At 45.7% G+C, this 23,278-nt stretch overlaps 1 protein-coding gene across 1 annotated transcript; it reads right to left on the bottom strand.

Moving 5' to 3' along the window:
• Positions 1-1,059: 1,059 nt before the first annotated feature.
• LOC125712970 (Fc receptor-like protein 5) lies at positions 1,060-21,094 on the bottom strand. The gene is made up of 13 exons (XM_048983618.1): positions 20,952-21,094; positions 20,274-20,309; positions 19,632-19,916; positions 19,224-19,517; positions 18,835-19,125; positions 18,452-18,745; positions 18,011-18,301; positions 4,723-5,016; positions 4,281-4,571; positions 3,769-4,044; positions 1,692-1,784; positions 1,439-1,501; positions 1,060-1,367 (listed from the first exon to the last, which is right to left on the bottom strand). Exons 1-13 carry the CDS (start codon positions 20,980-20,982, stop codon positions 1,324-1,326), a joined length of 2,583 nt encoding a protein of 860 aa, XP_048839575.1. The 5' UTR covers positions 20,983-21,094; the 3' UTR covers positions 1,060-1,323.
• Between the last annotated feature and the right edge of the window lie 2,184 nt (positions 21,095-23,278).

The raw sequence follows: 23,278 nt of genomic DNA, 5'->3' as shown, positions 1-23,278 counted from the left end.
TAATAGTAACTGTAAAAATTCTACATAAAGTACTGTATGCAAACTGAAGAGAGAGAGAGAATCTCTGTGTGTGTGTGTGTGTGTGTGTGTGTGTAGGTTTACAGTACTGTAAAAAAACACAACAGTTCAGACAGAAAAAAAGGAAAAAGATCACGACTGAAGACTGACACTCTTATTCCATCGATGTCTTGCATACCGAATGGGACAATGAGGTAACATTACAACAACCGCTGAAGCCGCGCTATGTTTTCATTAGCGTCACAAAGTAGCGTGTCCGTTTGTTATTACGGACCATTGTTTTTAGAGTAGCTCAATTTGTTTTTATATAAAGTCCATTTGTAAGTACAAGCTGTCAGGTGTTCTTAACCCAAGGACTTACGTACTGCAAATCCGGTGTTAAAGCCCCAAGTAACCAGCTTAAGCCAGTTAAACCAACCTTGTGGTACACACCTTAAGAGTTAGGTACATATACACTTCAGAATCAGAATAAAAATTTGCCTTTGACCCCAAAAAATTTACATAGGAAACTTAAATTTAAGACTTTTGAAGAGGTTTTAATCCCCCCTGCATACCCTGATTCTATTACAGGAATCATTTAACTGCTCAGAGAATCAAAATTTTGGTTGAACTACATTGGTGAGAGACTGCAAATGGATTTGTTACAGGTAAACCAGCAAATAACCTCTGAGAATCAGAATGGAGAGGTAGAAATGAAGAAGAATCATTTAGAATGAATAAACTGAAAAGCCCACTGCTGATGGCCCAGAAACACTAGAGAATAATGAATAGAGGAATGAATCTATTAAAGACAAAACAAAGCTTGTTACAAGATTCATGAGCGTGGGAACAAAATTATTTAGTGGAACTCAGAAATACTTTTCAAAGACTTCAGTAGAACGTCGTGTGGCTGATGCATGACAGTTTTAAGCACAGACCGGAGGCTATGCTGTGTTATTTTTAAAGATACGAAAACCACTGAATCACTCAGCGACAGTGTAGGTGAGACTGAGTCATGTAGTTACATTTATAATCATTTATTTAGCAGAAACTTCTGTCCAGCAAGAGGCAAAAAGAACAGGCAAAGATCTGCTCACATTTTCCATCCATGCAGGTGTTAATAAAATGTAAACATAATATAAATACAGTGATTTAACAGGTCTGTAGCTGAGATATAAAATAAATGATCGCTTAAGAAAAAACATAAAACTCATATTCTATGACAAAAACTGATAAAATGTCATCAATAGCGATACCAGCTCATTCTAAAGGCATTAACCATGCAGCAGAATAAACACATGTTCTACAGAATTGACCTGCTGATGTTCAGTCAATGTTTCCATAAATGGCAGGAGGTTGGTCTGCGTCTCCTGGGTAACAGACAAAGGCGTCAACAGGCACAGAGGCACACGGTCAGAGGACGGAGACCATCGTCACTTACCTGCACAAATATCTTCTGATCTAGCCTCACAGTAAAATCTTTTCTCCTCTTTGTTCCTTTGGCCTACAAAGAAAGACAAAGACAAAGGGTCAGTAAGGACACTTAAGAGAATCATCTACATTTAGATGCATGTTTCATGTGATACTCATTATGATTTGAGTTTACCGCATGTGCATTCTATTGCTAAGCAAAACAGCATACATTTATATCATCGACTGCAGATAATATTAAATGAGGCCTTACAAATTCTCACCTGACTTCCTGCAACATTTCACACAAAGCGTGATCAACACCAGGCTTACGATGACAATCAGGGAGCCAGACACTGTGAAAATATACTGCAATCCTAAAGTATAATTAAAAAACGATATAAATGAGAAATGTACATTAATTTCACTCAGTCTTACAGGTGACATTAGCAGCCACCCAAGGCACAGTCCTCTGAGGGGGCAGTGACTTAGCAAACCACCGAACCCCCCGCCACCCCCTAGTATGACGAAGTGAAAGTGAAACTTGACTAGGGTGCCACATGGGCTTCGATTGGCCCTGCGTTCATTTATTATTACATGGCATTAATAACACAGCAGTATAGTACTCTACTGTAACATGAAACAACAACACCATTAATCTATTATAATACAGTACATGACTGAAAGCATTTAGTTTAAAGACACCATCCATAACTGATAGCTAAGATATGACACGCACACATCTTAGGTATCGATATTTGTGTGGGGACACTCCATTCATTTCTATGGGCATACTGCTTATCCAATGGCAATAAACATTAAAACCCCAACCCCTACCCAGCCCTAACCTTAAGCATAAGAAACAGAATACAAGGTTTCTGGCATTTTTGCAGCTGAGATGCGCTGCAGGTGGTCGGCCCACAGCAGGGTGGAAACACGCGACCCTTTCAGGTAATGATGGGGCGGGCCGTAGAGACCTGACTACCTGGAGCCCCCAGGTCAGGCTCCTGAATCGGGGAGGGGTCACATGGCCCTTATCCCTAATCATCATGAGTCACCGTGATGTCTATGTGAACTGCCACTCACCTAGGACCGATGTGCCTTGGGGGACCCCTCTACCACGGTAAGGTGGCGAATCAAGGGGGGGATATGGGGATACCTGCTCCCTACAATGCAACATACATGGCCACGCACACACACACACCCACAGACACACGCACAGGCACACACACAGACACACACATACACCCACAGACACATGCACACAAACACCCACACACACATCCAGAGACACACACATACCCAGAGACACACATGCACACACACACACCCACAGACACACATCCCCAGAGATACACCCACACACACACACACACACACAGACGCACACACAAACATACAGACGCACACATACACACACAGACGCACACACATGCACACCTGAAAATATGAAGCTTACAATTTCATTAAGTACGTAGTTTTGGACTGTGTGAGGAAACCAAAGCAGCTGGAGAAATTGGGGATCAAAAATGGGGAGAAAATTCGACCTTTACAGACAAAGAACCAAGAGAGGGAAGAGGCAGACAGAAAGACAGACAGACAGAGAGAGAGAGACAGAGAGAGAGACAGGCAGAGAGACAGACAGAGAGAGAGAGACAGACAGAGAGAGAGACAGACAGAGAGACAGACAGATAGACAGACAGACAGACAGAGAGACAGACATACAGAGAGAGAGACAGACAGAGAGAGACAGGCAGAGAGAGAGAGAGACAGACAGACATAGAGAGAGAGAGACAGGCAGAGAGACAGACAGATAGACAGAGAGAGACAGACAGATAGACAGAGAGAGAGAGACAGAGAGACAGACAGACAGAGAGACATACAGAGAGAGAGAGAGGCAGAGAGACAGAGAGAGAGAGAGACAGACATATAGACAGAGAGACAGACAGACAGAGACAGACAGACAGAGAGAGAGACAGACAGACATATAGACAGAGAGACAGACAGACAGAGACAGACAGACAGACAGACAGACAGAGAGACAAACAGACAGAGAGAGAGACAGAGAGAAAGACAGAGAGACAGACAGAGTGACAGACATACAGAGAGACAGACAGACATATAGATGGATAAAGATTACATTACAATAGTTACATATTGTAGACCCTAAGGGGAGAATTTCTGAACTACAGCAGAAAAGCCTGACTTACATCGCTTTAGGCAAAAGCTTCTGCTTAAAAAAAGTAAAATGCAGAGATACAATCAACCCCACAACCCTGGAGGTGTGAGACCAGAGTATTACACATTCAACCACCGCTGAAGGTAACAAGCCAAACACATTAATAAAACAATAATACTTACTAATGTTGTTGGGCACCAAGCCATTGCTGATTGTGGAGTAAAATGGTTCTTCAGTTCTGTTCCCTCTACATCTGTATTCCCTGTGATAGGAGCCATTCCCAGATCTCACAGTGAAGTTCTGTCCATCCTGGTCTTCAGGAAGCTGAGATCCATCTGCATACCACGTGTAGCTCCATCCAACAGAGCTTCCCTCAACCTCACACTTCAGCATCAGACTGTCTTTGGTCAAGGTCTGCAGAAATCCAGTATCCAGACTCAGAACAGCCTGTGGACGAACTTAGGAAATATAATTTGAGCTGTTAATATATTAATCTAACGTAGAAATATGAATTAATCTTTCGGTTTTCAGTGTTTACTAGTATGAAGGAGATGAATAGCAGAAATCCAAAAGTTGCATGAAACATTAAACATCATTTATTAAATGAAACTCCCTAAAATTACTGGCTCTATACATAGAAAAGTGGCTTAATCAAAACTTAAAATGAGGTTCATTAGTATATTTTATAGCTTACCATGAATGTCGAGCTGCAGAGGGTCACTGTACTGAGAGTAAAAGCTCCCTCTCTGAGCCCGACACCAGTACTGTCCACTGTGGGACAGAGCAGCAGAGATGATGGTGTAACTGGAGCCATCAGTGCTGCTGTTGTCAGGGTTGAACAGTTCTGTTCCCTGTCTGTCTTTGTACCAGAGGTACTTCCAGCCAACAGAACCTCCTTCAACCGTACAGCTCAAGGTGATTCTGTCCCCTGGGTAAATGTCTCCGCTGAAATTGTGGTGGGAAATTACTGACTCTGGAACAGTGGCTAAGAATAAAGCAAATACAGGAGTAAATATGTATCATATTGAAACATTAATAGTTGTAAAAAATTACACCATATTGAAAGATGCATTCTGCTATTTCAATAGATTTTTGAGGATGTTAAGTGTAAGTCTTGTGGAAAAATGCTGACATACTGTAAAGAGAGAGCAGAATGGAGTTACTGATAGGAGGGAAGCCTGCAGCCCTTGTGGGTCTCCCTGAACACTGATAACGCCCAGCATGAGACAGATTAGCAGACAGGATTATGTAAGTATCTTCATTCACGCTGATGGAGTCACTCTCATCTGCAGGAAGCTCCTGTCCATCTCTGTACCATTTATACTCCCACTGTGTAGAGTCACCCGGAAGTTCACACCTCAAAGTTACTCTTTCAGTGAGAAACAAGTCTGTCCATCCAGGCTGCAGCATCAGCAGGGCTTGGGGTAGATCTGAAGATAGACAGACAGCAGTCAGATGGTAAAATATAAAAAGACACAAACCCTCCTTTCTGGCCTCTTTATTGTTAGCATGTCCAGGGTGTTGGGCAGCCACCTGACATTGGGCCCACAGAGGGTTTGTTTCCTGTCAAACTATGTAGTTCTGTTTCCCCATATCCTTCATTTACAGTATTATTACTCAAAACTTGTGTAGGTGCAATTATTATTGGACTTTACATTAAGTGCTTTTGGTAAATCATGCAAGAACAGGCACTATTTTTTTTTTTGAAGAATAAACAACACAGCTAACAAAAACACTGCACAACATGAGTGTTTCTCTTTCAATAACTTACCATGAATGTCGAGCTGCAGATGGTCACTGAACTGAGAGTAAAAGCTCCCTCTCTGAGCCCGACACCAGTACTGTCCACTGTGGGACAGAGCAGCAGAGATGATGGTGTAACTGGACTCATCAGTGCTGCTGTTGTCAGGGTTGGACAGTTCTGTTCCCAGTCTGTCTTTGTACCAGAGATACTTCCAGCCAGAAGAGGCTCCCCTGACCCTACAGCTCAGACTGATCCTCTCTCCTGTGTAGGTCTCTCCATGTGAGGAATCGAGGGATAGTTCCGGCTTTGGGATTTCCCCTGAGGGAATGATGTGGGGAAATTCAAAGAATATCAAACAAAACAAGTTGTATTACATTAATATAGTAAAAATATTATGAATAAAAATATTTTTGAAGTACATACAATTCACAGTCAGAGTAATAGGGTCACTAATTGGGGAGTTGACTGTTCCCCTTGTAGGTCTTCCAGAACATTGGTATTTCCCAGGATGGGATGGACCAGCAGAGTGGATCCTGTAAATGTTTCTATCTGCTCTGCTGGAGTCACTCTCATCTGCAGGAAGCTCCTGTCCATCTCTGTACCATTTATACTCCCACTGTGTAGAGTCACCATGAAGTTCACACCTCAAAGTTACTCTTTCAGTGGGAAACAAGTCAGTCCATCCAGACTGCAGCGTCAGCAGGGCTTGGGGTAGATCTGAAGATAGACAGACAGCAGTCAGATGGTAAAATATAAAAACACACAAACCCTCCTTTCTGGCCTCTTTATTGTTAGCATGTCCAGTGTGTTGGGCAGCCATCTGACATTGGGCCCACAGAGGGTTTGTTTTCTATCATGCTATGAAGTTCTGTTTCCTCTCCTCATTTTCCTTCTGTCTCTTGTTCACTATTCCTTCACAGTCTTACCTCAAACTGCCGTAGGTGCAGCTTTGGATTCAGTGTTAAGCACTTTGTGTCACGTTTCGGATACAGAGCATGCAGGTTAACAACATTCATTAGCCTTCATGGTCAAGGTCTGCGGCAGAAACCCTCAACCTGGGCTGCCCATCCATCATGCCAGGTTCTCTGCCTCCCGGTCCCTGAGACTAACAGTCTGAACGTTGCCAGAAACCGGGAGGCAGGGGGACTAGGCTGCTGACTGGATGGACAGCTTCCAGGACGAGGTGAACCAGGAGGGAAACTCATTCGCAGAGGACTGGACAACATGAACAAGGAACTGAGAAGCTAAAAGGGGCAAGACCACTAAAGGGGCAAGACCACAAAAGGGGCAAGACCACTAAAGGGGCAAGACCACAAAACCCAAGCCACTAAAATCTGAAGACAGGCCACCAGCAGCACAGCAGGCCACCTGCAGAATGCTGGCTACTTTGGGTCATGAATCCCCAACACAGAACCTGGATAACCAGGAGCCCAAGACTAAATGCCAGTCAACAGGGACCATGTACCCGACAGCCACCCCAACCATCAAACCAGTACCTGCTGGCTACTAACGGGCACGGAGGAAACAGGACTACAGGCATAAAAAACCTGGAAGACCGGACACCACCAAGCCCCATAAATCAAACCTCTGAACAGGAAGCAACTGAGCCCAATGCATTTAAAAACAACAGCCTGATGATCCAGTCCTTGTTTAGGGAGCCAGAGGCAGGTGTGACAACTTTGGGTCAATTGTGAAAGCAAAAGGCACCACATGTAATGAATTTGATAAGAATAAATTACAAGGTGATGTGCAACATTGTTTAATTTGAGTGTTTCTCTTTCAATAACTTACCATGAATGTCCACCTGCAGAGGGTCACTGTACTGAGAGTAAAAGCTCCCTCTCTGAGCCCGACACCAGTACTGTCCACTGTGGGACACAGCAGCAGAGATGATGGTGTAACTGGAGCCATCAGTGCTGCTGTTGTCAGGGTTGGACAGTTCTGTTCCCAGTCTGTCTTTGTACCAGAGATACTTCCAGCCAGAAGAGGCTCCCCTGACCCTACAGCTCAGACTGATCCTCTCTCCTGTGTAGGTCTCTCCCTCATGGGATGTCCAGGTTATAACAGCTTCTGGTTTCTCTCCTTGTAATCAGCATTAGTACATTTATTAGCTGAACGTGCATGAAACACAAAGTATATGGGATCTGAGATGTTATAATTGTTATTTGCTTTTTACTCACCTGATACACTGAGAATCAGAGATGCAGGTAGAGACTGAATTACTGGGTCACTTCCTCTTACTGCCTGACATATATATTCTCCACTGTCAGATACTTTAGCAGACTGGACAATGTAGTTCTTATATGTTTTTTTGCTACTGGGAGTCAGACTCTGCAGTCGTGTCTGTGTGGTTCTTTTGGCCCATGAATATCTCCATCCAGATCCTCCTCTTATATCACATTCAAGGGTCACAGTTTCTCCACTGAACCACTCAGGTCCTGGAGGATTCTGACGTATGACAGGCTGTGCTACATCTAAAGAAATGCACAGTAAACAAAAAGAAAATAACATTTTGACATTTATGATGTATTTTTTCTTTATTATTAACTGCACTTTGAACATTGTTTCTCCTGTAATAACGTACCGTTCACTCGCAGGCTGTGAAAGTTGCTGTCAGAAAGTTCACTTCCTCTATGTGCCCTACACTGATAAAGTCCTTGGTCAGACTTTCTCACAGGTTGCAGGATGTACGTTTCACCATCTTGCCCACTGCTGCCCAGAAGCTGAGAGGTGGCTCCATTTGTCTCTCTGGTCCAGATATATTTCCAGCCCTTGGACCCAGTGACCTGGCAGGTGAGAGTAACTTTCTCTCCTAGGAACACGTCTGACCCTGGAGGATCTGCTATCAGCCGAGCCTGAGGCCAAGATTCTGAAGCAGAACCCAACGTGAAAAGCATCATGTTACATATGGTTTTTAATTGTAATTACTGTCATCCATCCATCCATCCAGCCAGCCATCCATCCATCCAGCCAGCCAGCCAGCCAGCAAAAGTTATATATTCAGATGAAATGTGGTGACATACAATCAATGAAATGAATTAAACTGATAAATAATATGATATGATGCCAGTCATCTAGGGGGGGGCTGCACTGGTTGCAGCAGCCTAACAATGACTGCCCATAACGACATGGGAGAACATGCAAACTCTTACTTTTATTTACACTTTTTAAAATTAATAAATGTGTATTATGTTTTTGAAGCCACAGTCTTACCTGCCGATTGACTAAAATAAACCAAAGCTGTGAAATCTAAGATGGAAAAGTACAGAGAAAGTGAATTCACAGTCAGTTACTTTTAGCAGTTTTTCTGCATAATGCTGTGTAATTTTTGGGAGGTAATAACTGTTCATTAAAACTGATCGTCGTCATATTGCTATATAATCAGGCGCCATTTGCCATCACCTCGTCCCACGATGTGCTAACCAGCAACACTATGATAATGATAATAATAGTAATAATAATTTATCATACCTGGAGCGCACTGCCACACAACCTTTTCAGCACTTTGCAAAGCACCTCAAGACATTTTAATTTAACCCTCCGGTTTTCACGTTTTTATTTTAGGTTTTAGTTTTATTATGCTATATTATATCTTTTTTCCGCCATTCATTTTTACACTATTTACCGATTGCATGCAGTATTATTTTTTTTTTGCTTTCATATTTCTTTTCACTTTATATTTATGCCCACAAACCACATATTAAAGCCACACAAATATCTATATATAAGGTTATTATTCTTTTTACTTACAGGTCCATGGAAACGTCTCACACGGCCTCATCTTGCTCTCTTACCAGCAGCTTAATGAGAGACCTCAGCTGGAGTAGCAGCAGAGAGGAAATGGTGAAGTCAGAAGAAATGTACACACACACACGTCTGGCCTTGATTGTTTGGTTCCTGGTTCTTTTTTTAGCAGCTATATAAGAGCTATACAGTGGCCTCTACTTTAGAGACCCTATGTGCTACCTGGCAGGACTCTATTTTATCTTCAGAACCACTTCAGTGGTTGGCAAGTTTCTGTTCAGTGAAGCCTTTTTTCACACCGATATTGTACTGAGATGTTAGTTTTGTACTTATGAATTTCCGGTAAGTTTTAAAGAGTCTGCCCATTCTCCTCTGACATCCCTCATTAACGTGGGGCTGACAAGGCAGTCGGGATATTTTAATAAGGTCTTTTCAGGCACAGAACTACCACTGATTGAATGTTTTATGTTCATCACACCATTGCCTATAAGCCCTAATAACCGTAGTGTGTTTCTGAGATGCCGGGACCAGCAATGACGTTATGTTATAACCACAGACAGAGCTGAGGTGTATGTAGGAGAACAGTGAGGTAATAAAAGAAGGCAAATTCCAGCTGTGTTACAGTACCTTCTTAGTGGAGTGAGAGAATGAACACCGGATACACCCATGTACTACACTGTGTTCCAAATTATTATGCAAATAATGTATCATTTGGATTTCATCAAATTAACATTTAATTAAATCCTAGATTTTGCTTGTTTAGTCATTTTAAATAACTGGTGTCGAGCTCAGGGAGGTTTGTGAATTAGTTTGTCAGGTGATCTTGATTGAACGGAAACCTGCTTAAAGAGAAGGTTCCACATTATTAAGCGAGCCACAGGTTTGTGGTATGGGGAAGAACACAGACCTGTCTGAAACTGAAAAGCATGAAATGGTGCAATGGCTTGCAAAAGGCATGACAATAAGTGATATTTCATGAAAACTGACGAGAGATCAGTGATTCAGTGATTCAGAGCACAAACAGCCCATCAGAGTAAATCAGCATTGGTACATTTATTAGCTGGATGTGCATGAAACACAATGGAATTGAGATCTGAGATGTTATAATTATTATTTGCCTTTTACTCACCTGATACACTGAGATACAGAGATGCAGGTTGAGATTGAAATCCTGGCTCACTTCCTCTTTCTGCCTGACATATATATTCTCCACTGTCAGATACTTTAGCAGACTGGACAATGTAGTTCTTGCCTCCTTTACTACTGGGAGTCAGACTCTGCAGTCGTGTCTGTGTGGTTCTTTTGGCCCATGAATATCTCCATCCAGATCCTCCTCTTATATCACATTCAAGGGTCAGAGTTTCTCCACTGAACCACTCAGGTCCTGGAGGATTCTGACGTATGACAGGCTGTGCTACATCTAAAGAAATGCACAGTAAACAAAAAGAAAACATTTGAGACAGATAAATTTTTTTTCTATATTGATTTAGCTTTAAACAATTGTTATCCCAATTGACCTTTGACCCCTCATGGTCCTTTTGTGTCCTTCCAGTGTGTTCTGTTTTGTCAACAAACCATGATTTTGTCTTTGAGCCGCTAGTGGATTGTCAATTTCATTTTTCCCCCCACCTGTGCCATGTCGCGGTGTGTCATGCCCGGCTCGTCCGCTCCTCCTGTGTGCCACGCCCCCTAATTACCCACGTGTGATTTCCTGATCCTGCCCAGTCGTGTCTTGTTTCCAGCTGCCTTGTTCCGTGTATTTAAGTCCTGGTCTCCCCAGTTTGCTTTGTCTGTCATTGATGTTGTCAATGTCTGTTTCCCGACCTGCTCCCGTTTCCCCGATTAAACCCCCGTTTTCCCGTATCCCGCTTGTCAGCCTGCTCCTTCCGCACGATCGCCGCTCGGCTCGCGATCGCTGCCCTCGACCCGTGACAGAATGACAGACCAAAGAAAAGCAGCGGGACCATCCTCCCGCGGTCCGCTTTCTCAGACAGTGCGCAGCCTATCCCCCCGACGGTGACGCGGAGAAGGAGGAAGAAGCGGACGGTCGCCCGGACGATCGTCCTAGGGGCGTGCGCTCTCGTCCCCGCCTCCTTCCCAGCTGGTGAGCTGGAGGACGACACGGAGGCCCTCAGCGCTGCTAAGCCGCCTCCGCGACTAGAGGCCATAGCCGAGCCTGAGGAGCTCCCTTTGCTCTTGCCGCCGCTGCCTGCGGATCCCTATCCCGTGCGGCCGCCGCTGCCTGCGGATCCCTATCCCGTGCGGCCGCCGCTGCCTGCGGATCCCTATCCCGTGCGGCCGCCGCTGCCTGCGGATCCCTATCCCGTGCGGCCGCCGCTGCCGGCGGACCCCGCTCCCGTGCAGCCGCCGCTGCCGGCGGACCCCGCTCCCGTGCAGCCGCCGCTGCCGGCGGACCCCGCTCCCGTGCAGCCGCCATTGCCGGCGGACCCCGCTCCCGTGCAGCCGCCATTGCCGCCTTCGCCGCTGCCGCCGCCTGCGCAGCCGCCTTCGCCGCTGCCGCCGCCTGCGCAGCCGCCGCCTGCGCAGCCGCCTTCGCTGCCTGCTGCAGCTCCCGGGCAGGCGCCCCCACTGCAGCAACCTGCAGCTCCCGGGCAGGCGCCCCCACTGCAGCAACCTGCAGCTCCCGGGCCGGCGCCCCCACTGCAGCCACCTCCTGTTCCTGACCGCGCTCCAGTTCCTGCAGAGGCGCCCCCTCTGCAGCCGCTTGCTGCAGCTCCCGGGCAGGCGCCCCCTCTGCAGCCGCTTGCTGCAGCTCCCGGGCAGGCGCCCCCTCTGCAGCCAGCTCCTGTTCCTGACCGCGCTCCAGTTCCTGCAGAGGCACCCCCTCTGCAGCCGCCTGCTGCAGCTCCCGGGCAGGCGCCCCCACTGCAGCCGCCTGCTGCAGCTCCCGGGCAGGCGCCCCCACTGCAGCCAGCTCCTGTTCCTGACCGCGCTCCTGTTCCTGACCGCGCTCCAGTTCCTGACCGCGCTCCAGTTCCGGCAGAGGCACCCCCTCTGCAGCCGCCTGCTGCAGCTCCCGGGCAGGCGCCCCCTCTGCAGCCACCTGCTGCAGATCCCGGGCAGGCGCCCCCACTGCAGCCAGCTCCTGTTCCTGACCGCGCTCCTGTTCCTGACCGCGCTCCTGTTCCTGTCCAGGCGCCCCCACTGCAGCCACCTGCAGCTCCCGGGCCGGCGCCCCCACTGCAGCCACCTGCAGCTCCCGGGCCGGCGCCCCCACTGCAGCCACCTGCAGCTCCTGACCGCGCTCCTGTCCCTTCTCCCCCTGTGACAGTTTCTCCCTCGCCCCGGCGAACTCGACCCCGACCTGGGGTCATGTCTGTGTCCCGTAAAGGGAGGGGACACAGACGCAGGGCTGGGGTCCCGCCCGCCCTGCCCCCTGGCTCGCCCTGCCTCGCCTGCGCTGGGGCTCGGTTGCCGCCTGCGGGTCCTGGCCCTCCGGGTCGGCTGTCGCCTGCGGGTCCCTCTCCGGTGCCTCGTCGCCCTGCCTCGCTCCCCTCTCCGGGTCCTGGTCGGTCGCCTGGGGGTTCCCCGACGGCGGCTCCTCGGTCGCCTGCGGGGCCCCTACCTCCGGCCCTTTCCCGGACGTCGCCGCCTGCTGCGGCTCCCCCCTCCTCCGTGCCTTCGCCCTGGCCCCTTCCAGCTCCCTCGTCCCCTTCCCTGGTGCTCCCTCCTGCTCCCTCCCTGGCCCCTCCGCGGGTCCCTCGCCCTGTCTCCTCAGCCCCTTCTCGGTCCCCTTCGGCTCCGGCCTCCCGGCCGCCTGCGGCCCCTCCGGCTGCCGCCCGTCGCCCGCTGGGGCTCCCACGGGCTCCCCTTTGTTCCCCCGCCTTCTCTCCCTTCTCTCCTGCCCTGGTCCCTCCTTTGTTTGCTCCTCCTCCTGTCTTTCCTCCTTTTTCCATTCCTCGTTCCTTTGTTCCTCCCGTCTCTGCTCCTCGTGTTCCTCCTTCTCCCTCTGGCTTCCCTCTGTTCACTCCCGGTCCTTTTGTCCCGCCTGTTCCCTCTGTGTCTCCCTTTCTGGTCTGTCTCTCCGCTTTCCCGGCCCTTTGTCAGCTCCTGTCCTATGTTCTGTCTCTTGCCTTGTTTTGTTCTTCGGTCCTGTTCCCCGTCGTGCGTTAATTCTGTTCTTGTTTTCCAGGTCCTGTCCTGCCTCGTCCCGTCCGTCGCCCCCTTCCTTGGCGCGCCCGGTGTAGCGCGCCTTTGGGGGGGGGTTCTGTCATGCCCGGCTCGTCCGCTCCTCCTGTGTGCCACGCCCCCTAATTACCCACGTGTGATTTCCTGATCCTGCCCAGTCGTGTCTTGTTTCCAGCTGCCTTGTTCCGTGTATTTAAGTCCTGGTCTCCCCAGTTTGCTTTGTCTGTCATTGATGTTGTCAATGTCTGTTTCCCGACCTGCTCCCGTTTCCCCGATTAAACCCCCGTTTTCCCGTATCCCGCTTGTCAGCCTGCTCCTTCCGCACGATCGCCGCTCGGCTCGCGATCGCTGCCCTCGACCCGTGACACGGTGTGACATGAGTGTTTCTCTTTCATTAACTTGCCATGTTAATGAAAAGTTCACTTCCTCTCTGTCCCCTACACTGATAAATTTCTTGATCAGTCTTTCTTACAGGTTGCAGGATGTACGTTTCATCATCTTGCCCACTGCTGCCCATAAATTGAGAGGTGACTCTTTTTGTCCATCTGGTACATTTCCAAGCCTCGGACCCAGTGACCTGCCAGGTGAGTAACTTTCTCTTCTAGGAGCACGTCTGACACTGGAGGATCTGCTGTCAGCCGAGCATGAGGCCAGGATTCTGGGGCAGAAACTAACAAGAAAAACATCATGTAACATACACTATATTGTCAAAAGTATTGGGACACTCCTCCAAATCTTTGAATTCAGGTCTTCCAATGACTTCCATAACTGCAGGTGTATAAAATCAAGCACCTAGGCATGCAGACTGCTTCTAGAAACAATTGCGAAACAATGGGTCGCTCTCAGGAGCTCAGTGAATTCAAGCGTGGTACCATGACAGGATGCCACCTGTGCAATAAGTCCATTCATGAAATTTCCTCACTACTAAATATTCCACAGTCAACTGTTAGTGGTATTATAGGAAAGTGGGAGCAATTGGGAACGACAGCAACTGATCCACAAAGTGGTAGGCCATGTAAAATCACAGAGCGGGGACAAGGCATGCTGGGGCACAGTGTGCAAAAGTCGGCAATTGTCTGCAGAGTCAATAGCTACAGACCTTCGGCCTTCAGATTAGCTAATGAACAGCGTGTAGAGAACTTCATGGAATGGGTTTCCAAGGCCGAACAACTGCATCTAAGCCTTTCATCACCAAGTACAATGCAAAGCATCAGAATCAGCATGCGTCACTGGACTCTACAGTAGTGGAGATGTGTTCTCTGGAGTGATGAATCACGCTACTCTGTCTGGCAACCCGATATACGAATCTGGGTTTGCGGTTCTCAGGATAACAGTACTTGCCTGACTGCATTGTGCGAAGTGTAAAGTTTAGTTGAAGCTGTTATACTGTAGCTGTAAAGAATGGGCCAACTCCATATTAAAGCCTATGTATTAAGAATGGGATGTCATTAAAATTCATGTGTGCGTAAAGGTCGGTGTCCCAAGACTTTTGACAATATAGTGCGTGCGTGTATTTATGTATGTATGTGTGTGTGTATATATATATATAGCAAATGTTTTCTGTATGTTCACTGCACGTCAATGTTTTTTCTCGTATCGTTATGGCCACATTTGTACCAATAAACATACTTGACATGCAAGGCTCTTAAGAGAAAAGCCTACAGGAAAAATATTGCAGAGCTTGCTCAGGAATGGCAGCAGGCAGCTGTGATGCGAACACTGTTGAAGGACGACCTGGTGTCAAGATGGGCAGCAAAGGAGCCACTTCTCTCCAAGAAAAACATCAGGGACAGACTGATATTCGCAAAAGCTACAGGGATTGGACTTCTGAGGACTGGGGTAGTTATTTTCTCTGATGAATCCCCTTTCCGATTGTTTGGGGAATCCAGAAAAAAGATTATCTGGAGAAGAAAAGGTGAACGCTACCATCAGTCCTGTGTCATGCCAACAGTAAAGCATCCTGAGACCATTCATGTGTGGGGTTGCTTCTCAGCCAAGGGAGTGGGCTCACTCACAGTATTGCCTAAGAACACAGCCATGAATAAAGAATGGTACCAAAACATCCCCCAAGCGCAACTTCTCCCAAACATCCAGGAACAGTTTGATGATGAACATGCCTTTTCCAGCATGATGGAGCACTGTACCATAAGGAACAATGTGATAGCTAAGTGGCTCAGGGAACAAAACATTGACATTTTGGGTCCATGGTCAGGAAACTCCTCAGACCTTAATCCCATTGCGAACTTGTGGTCAATCCTCAAGAGGCTGGTGGACAAGCAAATTCTGAGAAACTCCAAGTATTGATTATGCAAGAATAGGCTAACATTAGTCAGATGTTGATTGACAGCAGCCAGGGCGAATTGCAGAGGTCTTGACAAAGAAGGGCCAACACTGCAAACACTGACTCTTTGCACAAACTGAATGCAATTGTCAATAAAAGCCTTTGACACTTATGAAATGCTTGTAATTATACTTCAGTATACAACAGAAACATCTGACAAAAAGATCTACAAACACTGAAGCTGCAAACTTTGTGAAATCCAGTCCTTGTGTCATTCTCAAAACTTTTGGTCACAGCTGTACATAGGACTTATATGTCTGACAGTGCATCAATTTAATATGTATTTAACGTTAATTTATAATTTATGACATACAAAACAATTTAATGTTTTTTTGCATGAATAAAGGACACATGATTAATGATATATGAAGTCAATAAGCATTGTATCTTTATTTTGGGTGTCATATAAAGCACTTGGTTGATTTGGGCAAAACACATAAGTCTCGTGTTATTTTCCAAAGCTTTTCTGTACGTGTAATCCCAGGATATTTGCGCAGTATTTAGTGATCTCTCGGTTTGGCCGTGTTCCTTGGGGCTGCACCACACCTTGGTCTTCCACAGAATTCTAGCATCAGAATAATTGAGAGGAGAATCATAACAGCCAATCCAGCACCGATCCGAGACACATTCTCCACAGCCTGTGAAACTGAAGGAGAGACCAAAATCACACATAAGGTCTGTAACAAACCACAGCTGATCACACAGAGGTATCTTTGCAGCTCAGTATGATCGTACAAATAAAATATGTCCATAAAAATTTTAATTCCAAAATGAATGGCTCACATATATCAGCTGGTATAATACCTGTGCGGACGGTGAATAAAAATAATTTGTCAGTTCTGTTCTCCTCTACATTAGATACACATTATTGATACTAAGGGGAACATCGCTTACATACAGCAGTAAAGACTATTAGCCTCACATATGTCACTTTGGACAAAAGCTTCTGCTCAGTAAAGTAAAATGCAGAGATACAACCAAAGCCACAGCCCTCGAGGTGTGAGACCAGAGTATTACACATTCAGCCAGTGACCCACCACTGAAGGTAACAAGCCAAGTGCATTAATAAAACAATAATACTTACTAATGTGGTTGGGCACCAAACCATTGCTGATTGTGGAGTAAAATGGTTCTTCAGTTCTGTTCCCTCTACATCTGTATTCCCTGTGATAGGAGCCATTCCCAGATCTCACAGTGAAGGTCTGTCCATCCTGGTCTTCAGGAAGTTGAGATCCATCTGCGTACCATGTGTAGCTCCATCCAACAGAGCTTCCCTCAACCTCACACTTCAGCGTCAGACTGTCTTTGGTCAAGATCTGCAGAAATCCTGTATCCGGACTCAGAACAGCCTGTGGACGAACTTAGGAAATATAATTTGAGCTGTTAATATATTAATGTAACGTAGAAATATGAATTAATCCTTCAGTTTTCAGTGTTTACTAGTACCCAGCTAACATTTAACGTTGGTCCAACGTTGGTAGAACGTCGGACATAGCGTCGGCTCAACGTCATTAGCAGACGTTGGCCGGACGTGCATCTACACATCAGATTTACGTCAACTCAACGTCTGCAGCGAACGTCAAATGCACGTTGTCCCAACGTGCAGTAAACCAAGTACTGATAAGCAAATGTGTGCAATTCCCTGGGGCCAACGTAAAACCAACGTCCCACGGACATTATGGGGACCATGTGCCAACCTACTTTCAATGTCTGGGTTACGTCAACTCAACGTCTGCAGCTAATGTAAAATGCACGCTGTGTCCGATGTTCTACCAACGTTGGGCCAACGTTAAATGTTAGCTGGGAAGCTGTCATGGTTGTGGTATACTATACATTCTGGACGTTGGCTGCACGTCTGGACAATGTCCGGGACTGACCATGAGTTAGTCAATACCCGACGTTGTCAGGACATGAAGCCAACGAAGAAATGGGATTGTTATGGAATCCTTTAAGCTTTTTCTGTGGAGGTATAGGTTGTACAGTTCATCTTGATCTGAAAAGAAATCTGTATAAATTCGATCTTGGACATAGAGTAATGGTCTATGAGACGTCTGCCAGACGTTACACCGACGAAAAATTTGGACGACATCAAGTGTATTTCATCGATTCAGAAAGAAAGGAAATTAGCCTATTAAAAGGCAGTTAGTGTATCTAACAAACAATAACATCCAAAAATCTTATTTTCATCATGTAGACCATTATGTTGGCCAGACGTTGTGTCGACGTCCGTTTTTGACCATCGACATAACGACCAACAGCCGATGTAGGCCCAACGAACCAATGGTAGCTGGGTATGAAGGAGATGAATAGCAGAAATCCAAAAGGTGCATGAAACATTAAACCTCATTTATTACATGAAACTCCCTAAAATTAGTGGCTCTATACAATGAAAAAGTGGCTTAATCAAAACTTAAAATGAGGTTCATTAGTATGTTTTTTAGCTTACCATGAATGTCGAGCTGCAGAGGGTCACTGTACTGAGAGTAAAAGCTCCCTCTCTGAGCCCAACACCAGTACTGTCCACTGTGGGACAGAGCAGCAGAGATGATGGTGTAACTGGAGCCATCAGTGCTGCTGTTGTCAGGGTTGGACAGTTCTGTTCCCTGTCTGTCTTTGTACCAGAGATACTTCCAGCCAACAGAACCTCCTTCAACCGCACAGCTTAAGGTGACTCTGTCCCCTGTGTAAATGTCTCCGCTGAAATTGTGTTGGGAAATTAGCAACTCTGGAACAGTGGCTAAGAATAAAGCAAATACAGGAGTAAATATGTATCATATTGAAACATTAATAGTTGAAAAAAATTACACAATATTGAAAGATGCACTCTCCTATTTCAATAGATTTTTGAGGATGCTAAGTGTAAGTCTTGTGAAAAATACTGACATACTGTAGAGAGAGAGCAGAATGGAGTTACTGATAGGAGGGAAGCCTGCAGCCCTTGTGGGTCTCCCTGAACACTGATAACTCCCAGCATGAGACAGATTAGCAGACAGGATTATGTAAGTATCTTCATTCACGCTGATGGAGTCACTCTCATCTGCAGGAAGCTCCTGTCCATCTCTGTACCATTTATACTCCCACTGTGTAGAGTCACCCGGAAGTTCACACCTCAAAGTTACTTTTTCAGTGGGAAACAAGTCTGTCCATCCAGATTGCAGTGTCAGCAGGGTTTGGGGTAGATCTGAAGATAGACAGACAGCAGTCAGATAGTACAATACAAAGGTAAATTCCAGCTTACAACATATGAGTGTTTCTCTCTCACTAACTTACCATAAATGTCCACCTGCAGAGGGTCACTGTACTGAGAGTAAAAGCTCCCTCTCTGAGCCCGACACCAGTACTGTCCACTGTGGGACAGAGCAGCAGAGATGATGGTGTAACTGGACCCATCAGTGCTGCTGTTGTCAGGGTTGGACAGTTCTGTTCCCTGTCTGTCTTTGTACCAGAGATACTTCCAGCCAGAAGAGGCTCCCCTGACCCTACAGCTCAGACTGATCCTCTCTCCTGTGTAGGTCTCTCCCTCATGGGATGTCCAGGTTATAACAGCTTCTGGTTTCTCTCCTTGTAATCAGCATTAGTACATTTATTAGCTGAACGTGCATGAAACACAAAGTATATGGGATCTGAGATGTTATAATTGTTATTTGCTTTTTACTCACCTGATACACTGAGATACAGAGATGCAGGTAGAGACTGAATTACTGGGTCACTTCCTCTTACTGCCTGACATATATATTCTCCACTGTCAGATACTTTAGCAGACTGGACAATGTAGTTCTTCTGTGCTTTCTTACTTTGGGGAGTCAGACTCTGCAGTCGTGTCTGTGTGGTTCTTCTGGCCCATGAATATCTCCATCCAGATCCTCCTCTTATATCACATTCAAGGGTCACAGTTTCTCCACTGAACCACTCAGGTCCTGGAGGATTCTGACGTATGACAGGCTGTGCTCCATCTAAAGAAATGCACAGTAAACAAAAGGAAAATAATATTTTAGACATTTATGATGTATGTTTTCTTTTTTAACTGCTTTTTGTACAATGTGACTGTTTCTCCTTTAATATCTTACCATGGACTTGCAGATTGTGAAAGTTGCTATCAGAAAGTTCACTTCCTCTATGTGCCCTACACTGATAAAGTCCTCGGTCAGACTTTCTCACAGGTTGCAGGATGTACGTTTCACCATCTTGCCCACTGCTGCCCAGAAGCTGAGAGGTGGCTCCATTTGTCTCTCTGGTCCAGATATATTTCCATCCCTCAGACCCAGTGACCTGGCAGGTGAGAGTAACTTTCTCTCCTAGGAACACGTCTGACCCTGGAGGATCTGCTGTCAGCCGAACCTGAGGCCAGGATTCTGAAGCAGAACCCAACGTGAAAAACATCATGTTACATATGGTTTTTAATTGTAATTACTGTCATCCATCCATCCATCCATCCATCCATCCATCCATCCATCCATCCATCCAGCCAGCCAGCCAGCCAGCCAGCAAAAGTTATATATTCAGATGAAATGTGGTGACATACAATCAATGAAATGAATTAAACTGATAAATAATATGATATGTTGCCAGTCATCTAGGGGGGGGGCTGCACTGGTTGCAGCAGCCTAACAATGACTGCCCATAACGACATGGGAGAACATGCAAACTCTTACTTTTACACTTTTTAAAATTAATAAATGTGTATTATGTTTTTGAAGCCACAGTCTTACCTGCCGATTGACTAAAATAAACCAAAGCTGTGAAATCTAAGATGGAAAAGTACAGAGAAAGTGAATTCACAGTCAGTTACTCTCTTTAGGAGTAACTTTTTTCTGCATAATGCTGTCTCATTTTTGGGAGGTAATAACTGTTCATTAAAACCTTCTGGGCTTGAAATTCACTTCTTTTAAAATAACAAATATAATTTATGTACCAGATAACATGAAGTATGAGCAAGACATAATAGACTACAGTACTTCAGCAAATGGGAAAGACAAACAAATGGAAAAATGTTGACACAGTTCTGTGCTATAAGTTAATTACATGTTTCATAATGTGCTAACGAGCAACACTATGATGATAATAATAATAATAATAATAATAATAATAATAATAATAATTTATCATACCTGGAGCGCACTGCCACACAACCTTTTCAGCTAACTTTGCAAAGCACCTCAAGACATTTTAATTTAACCCTCCGGTTTTCACATTTTTATTTTAGGTTTTAGTTTTATTACGCTATATTATATCTTTTTTCCGCCATTCATTTTTACACTATTTACCGATTGCATGCAGTATTATTTTTTTTGCTTTCATATTTCTTTTCACTTTTAATTTATGCCCACAAACCACATATTAAAGCCACACAAATATCTATATATAAGGTTATTATTCTTTTTACTTACAGGTCCATGGAAACGTCTCACACGGCCTCATCTTGCTCTCATACGAGCAGCTTAATGAGAGACCTTAGCTGGAGTAGCAGCAGAGAGGAAATGGTGAAGTCAGAAGAAATGTACACACACACGTCTGGCCTTGATTGTTTGGTTCCTGGTTCTTCTTTTGACAGCTATATAGCTATACAGTGGCCTCTACATTAGATACGCTATGTGTGTCATGACCTGCGTGTCCAGTCCTCGTGTGAGCTACGCCCCCCTGATCGACCATGTGTGCTTCCCCGATTGTGCCCACCTGTTTTCCATTGGTCTGATGTCATGTCCTGTATTTAGTCCACGTCTGAGTCCGTATTCCCGAGATCCGTCATTGATGTTCGTCGCTGTTTGCCCTGTGTCTTCCCTAAATAAACCCTCGTGTCCCGCATTCTCACCTGCCTGTCTTATCCTTCCCCGCTTCCCCCCTGCTCGCCTGACCCTGGACATTACCATGTGCTACCTGGAAGGACTCCATTTTGTCTTAAGAACCACTTCAAAGGTTGGCAAATTTTCTGTTCAGTGAAACGTTTCTTCACACTGATATTGTACTGAGATGTTAGTTTTGTACTTGTGAATTTTCGGTAAGTTTTAAAGAGTCTGCCCATTCTCCTCTGACATCCCTCATTAACGTGGGGCTGACAAACCACGTTTTTGTCTTTGAGCCGCTAGTGGATTGTCAACTTCATTTTTTTCCCCCCACCTGTGCCATGTCGCGTGTGACATGAGTGTTTCTCTTTCATTAACTTGCCGTGTAGGTTGTGATAGTTGCTGTCAGAAAGTTACTTCCTCTCTGTGCCCTACACTGATAAAGTCCTCGGTCAGTCTATCTCACAGGTTGCAGGATGTACGTTTCATCATCTTGCCCACTGCTGCCCATAAATTGAGAGGTGACTCTTTTTGTCCATCTGGTACATTTCCAGCCCTCGGACCCAGTGACCTGCCAGGTGAGTAACTTTCTCTTCTAGGAGCACGTCTGACCCTGGAGGATCTGCTGTCAGCCGAGCATGAGGCCAGGATTCTGGGGCAGAAACTAACATGAAAAACATCATGTAACATACATTATATTGTCAAAGGTATTGGGACACTCCTCCAAATCTTTGAATTCAGGTCTTCCAATGACTTCCATAACTGCAGGTGTATAATATCAAGCACCTATGCATGCCGACTGCTTCTAGAAACAATTGCGAAACAATGGGTCGCTCTCAGGAGCTCAGTGAATTCAAGCGTGGTACCATGACAGGATGCCACCTGTGCAATAAGTCCATTCATGAAATTTCCTCACTACTAAATATTCCACAGTCAACTGTCAGTGGTATTATAACAAAGTGGGAGCAATTGGGAACGACAGCAACTGATCCACAAAGTGGTAGGCCATGTAAAATCACAGAGCGGGGACAAGGCATGCTGGGGCACAGTGTGCAAAAGTCAGAAACTGTCTGCAGAGTCAAAAGCTACAGACCTTCAGCCTTCAGATTAGCTAATGAACAGCGTGTAGAGAACTTCATGGAATGGGTTTCCAAGGCCGAACAACTGCATCCAAGCCTTACATCACCAAGTACAATGCAAAGCATCAGAATCAGCATGCGTCACTGGACTCTACAGTAGTGGAGATGTGTTCTCTGGAGTGATGAATCACGCTGCTCTGTCTGGCAACCCGATATATGAATAACAATACTTGCCTGACTGCATTGTGCCAAGTGCAAAGTTTGGTGGAGGGGGGGGTTTTGGTGTGGGGTTGTTTTTCATAGGTTTGGTTTGGAGACTTAGTTCCAGTGGTAGGAATTCTTAATGCTGCAGCATTCAAAGCTATTTTAGATAATTTCATGCTCCCAGCTTTGTGTGAACAGTTTGGGGATGGTCCCTTCCTGTTCCAACATGACTGCACACCAAGGTCCATAAGGACATGGATGAGCGAGTCTGGTGTGGAGGAACTTGACTGGCCTGCACAGAGCTCTGACCTCAACCTGACAGAAAACTTTGAGCCAGGTCTTCTCGACCAACATCAGGGCCTGACCTCACAAATGCTCTCCTGGAAGGATGGTCAAAAATTCCCATAATCACAGTCCTAAAGCTTGTGGACAGCCTTCCCAGAAGAGTAGAAGCTGTTATAGCTGCAAAGGGTGGGCCAACTCCATATTAAAACCTATGTATTAAGAATGGGATGTCATTAAAATTCATGTGTGTGTAAAGGCAGGTGTCCCATTACTTTTGACAATATAGTGTGTGCGTGTATTTATGTATGTATGTGTGTGTGTATATATATATATATATATATATATATATATATATATATATATATA

Source organism: Brienomyrus brachyistius, chromosome 18, assembly GCF_023856365.1.
Source record: "Brienomyrus brachyistius isolate T26 chromosome 18, BBRACH_0.4, whole genome shotgun sequence".
NCBI classification, from domain to species: Eukaryota; Metazoa; Chordata; class Actinopteri; order Osteoglossiformes; family Mormyridae; genus Brienomyrus; species Brienomyrus brachyistius.
The sequence above is the reverse complement of the archived record's forward strand: the minus strand, read 5'-3'. Positions and strand labels throughout refer to the sequence as shown.

Excerpts from the sequence above, each read along its gene's own strand:
- LOC125712970 (XM_048983618.1), bottom strand. The coding sequence starts at position 20,982 with ATGAGGCCGTGTGAGACGTTTCCATGGACCT. Across the intron at positions 20,310-20,951 it reads TGAGACGTTTCCATGGACCT|ATTTCACAGCTTTGGTTTAT; the intron begins GTAAGTAAAAAG and ends TTTCCATCTTAG. Across the intron at positions 1,785-3,768 it reads CTTGGTGCCCAACAACATTA|GATTGCAGTATATTTTCACA; the intron begins GTAAGTATTATT and ends ATTATACTTTAG.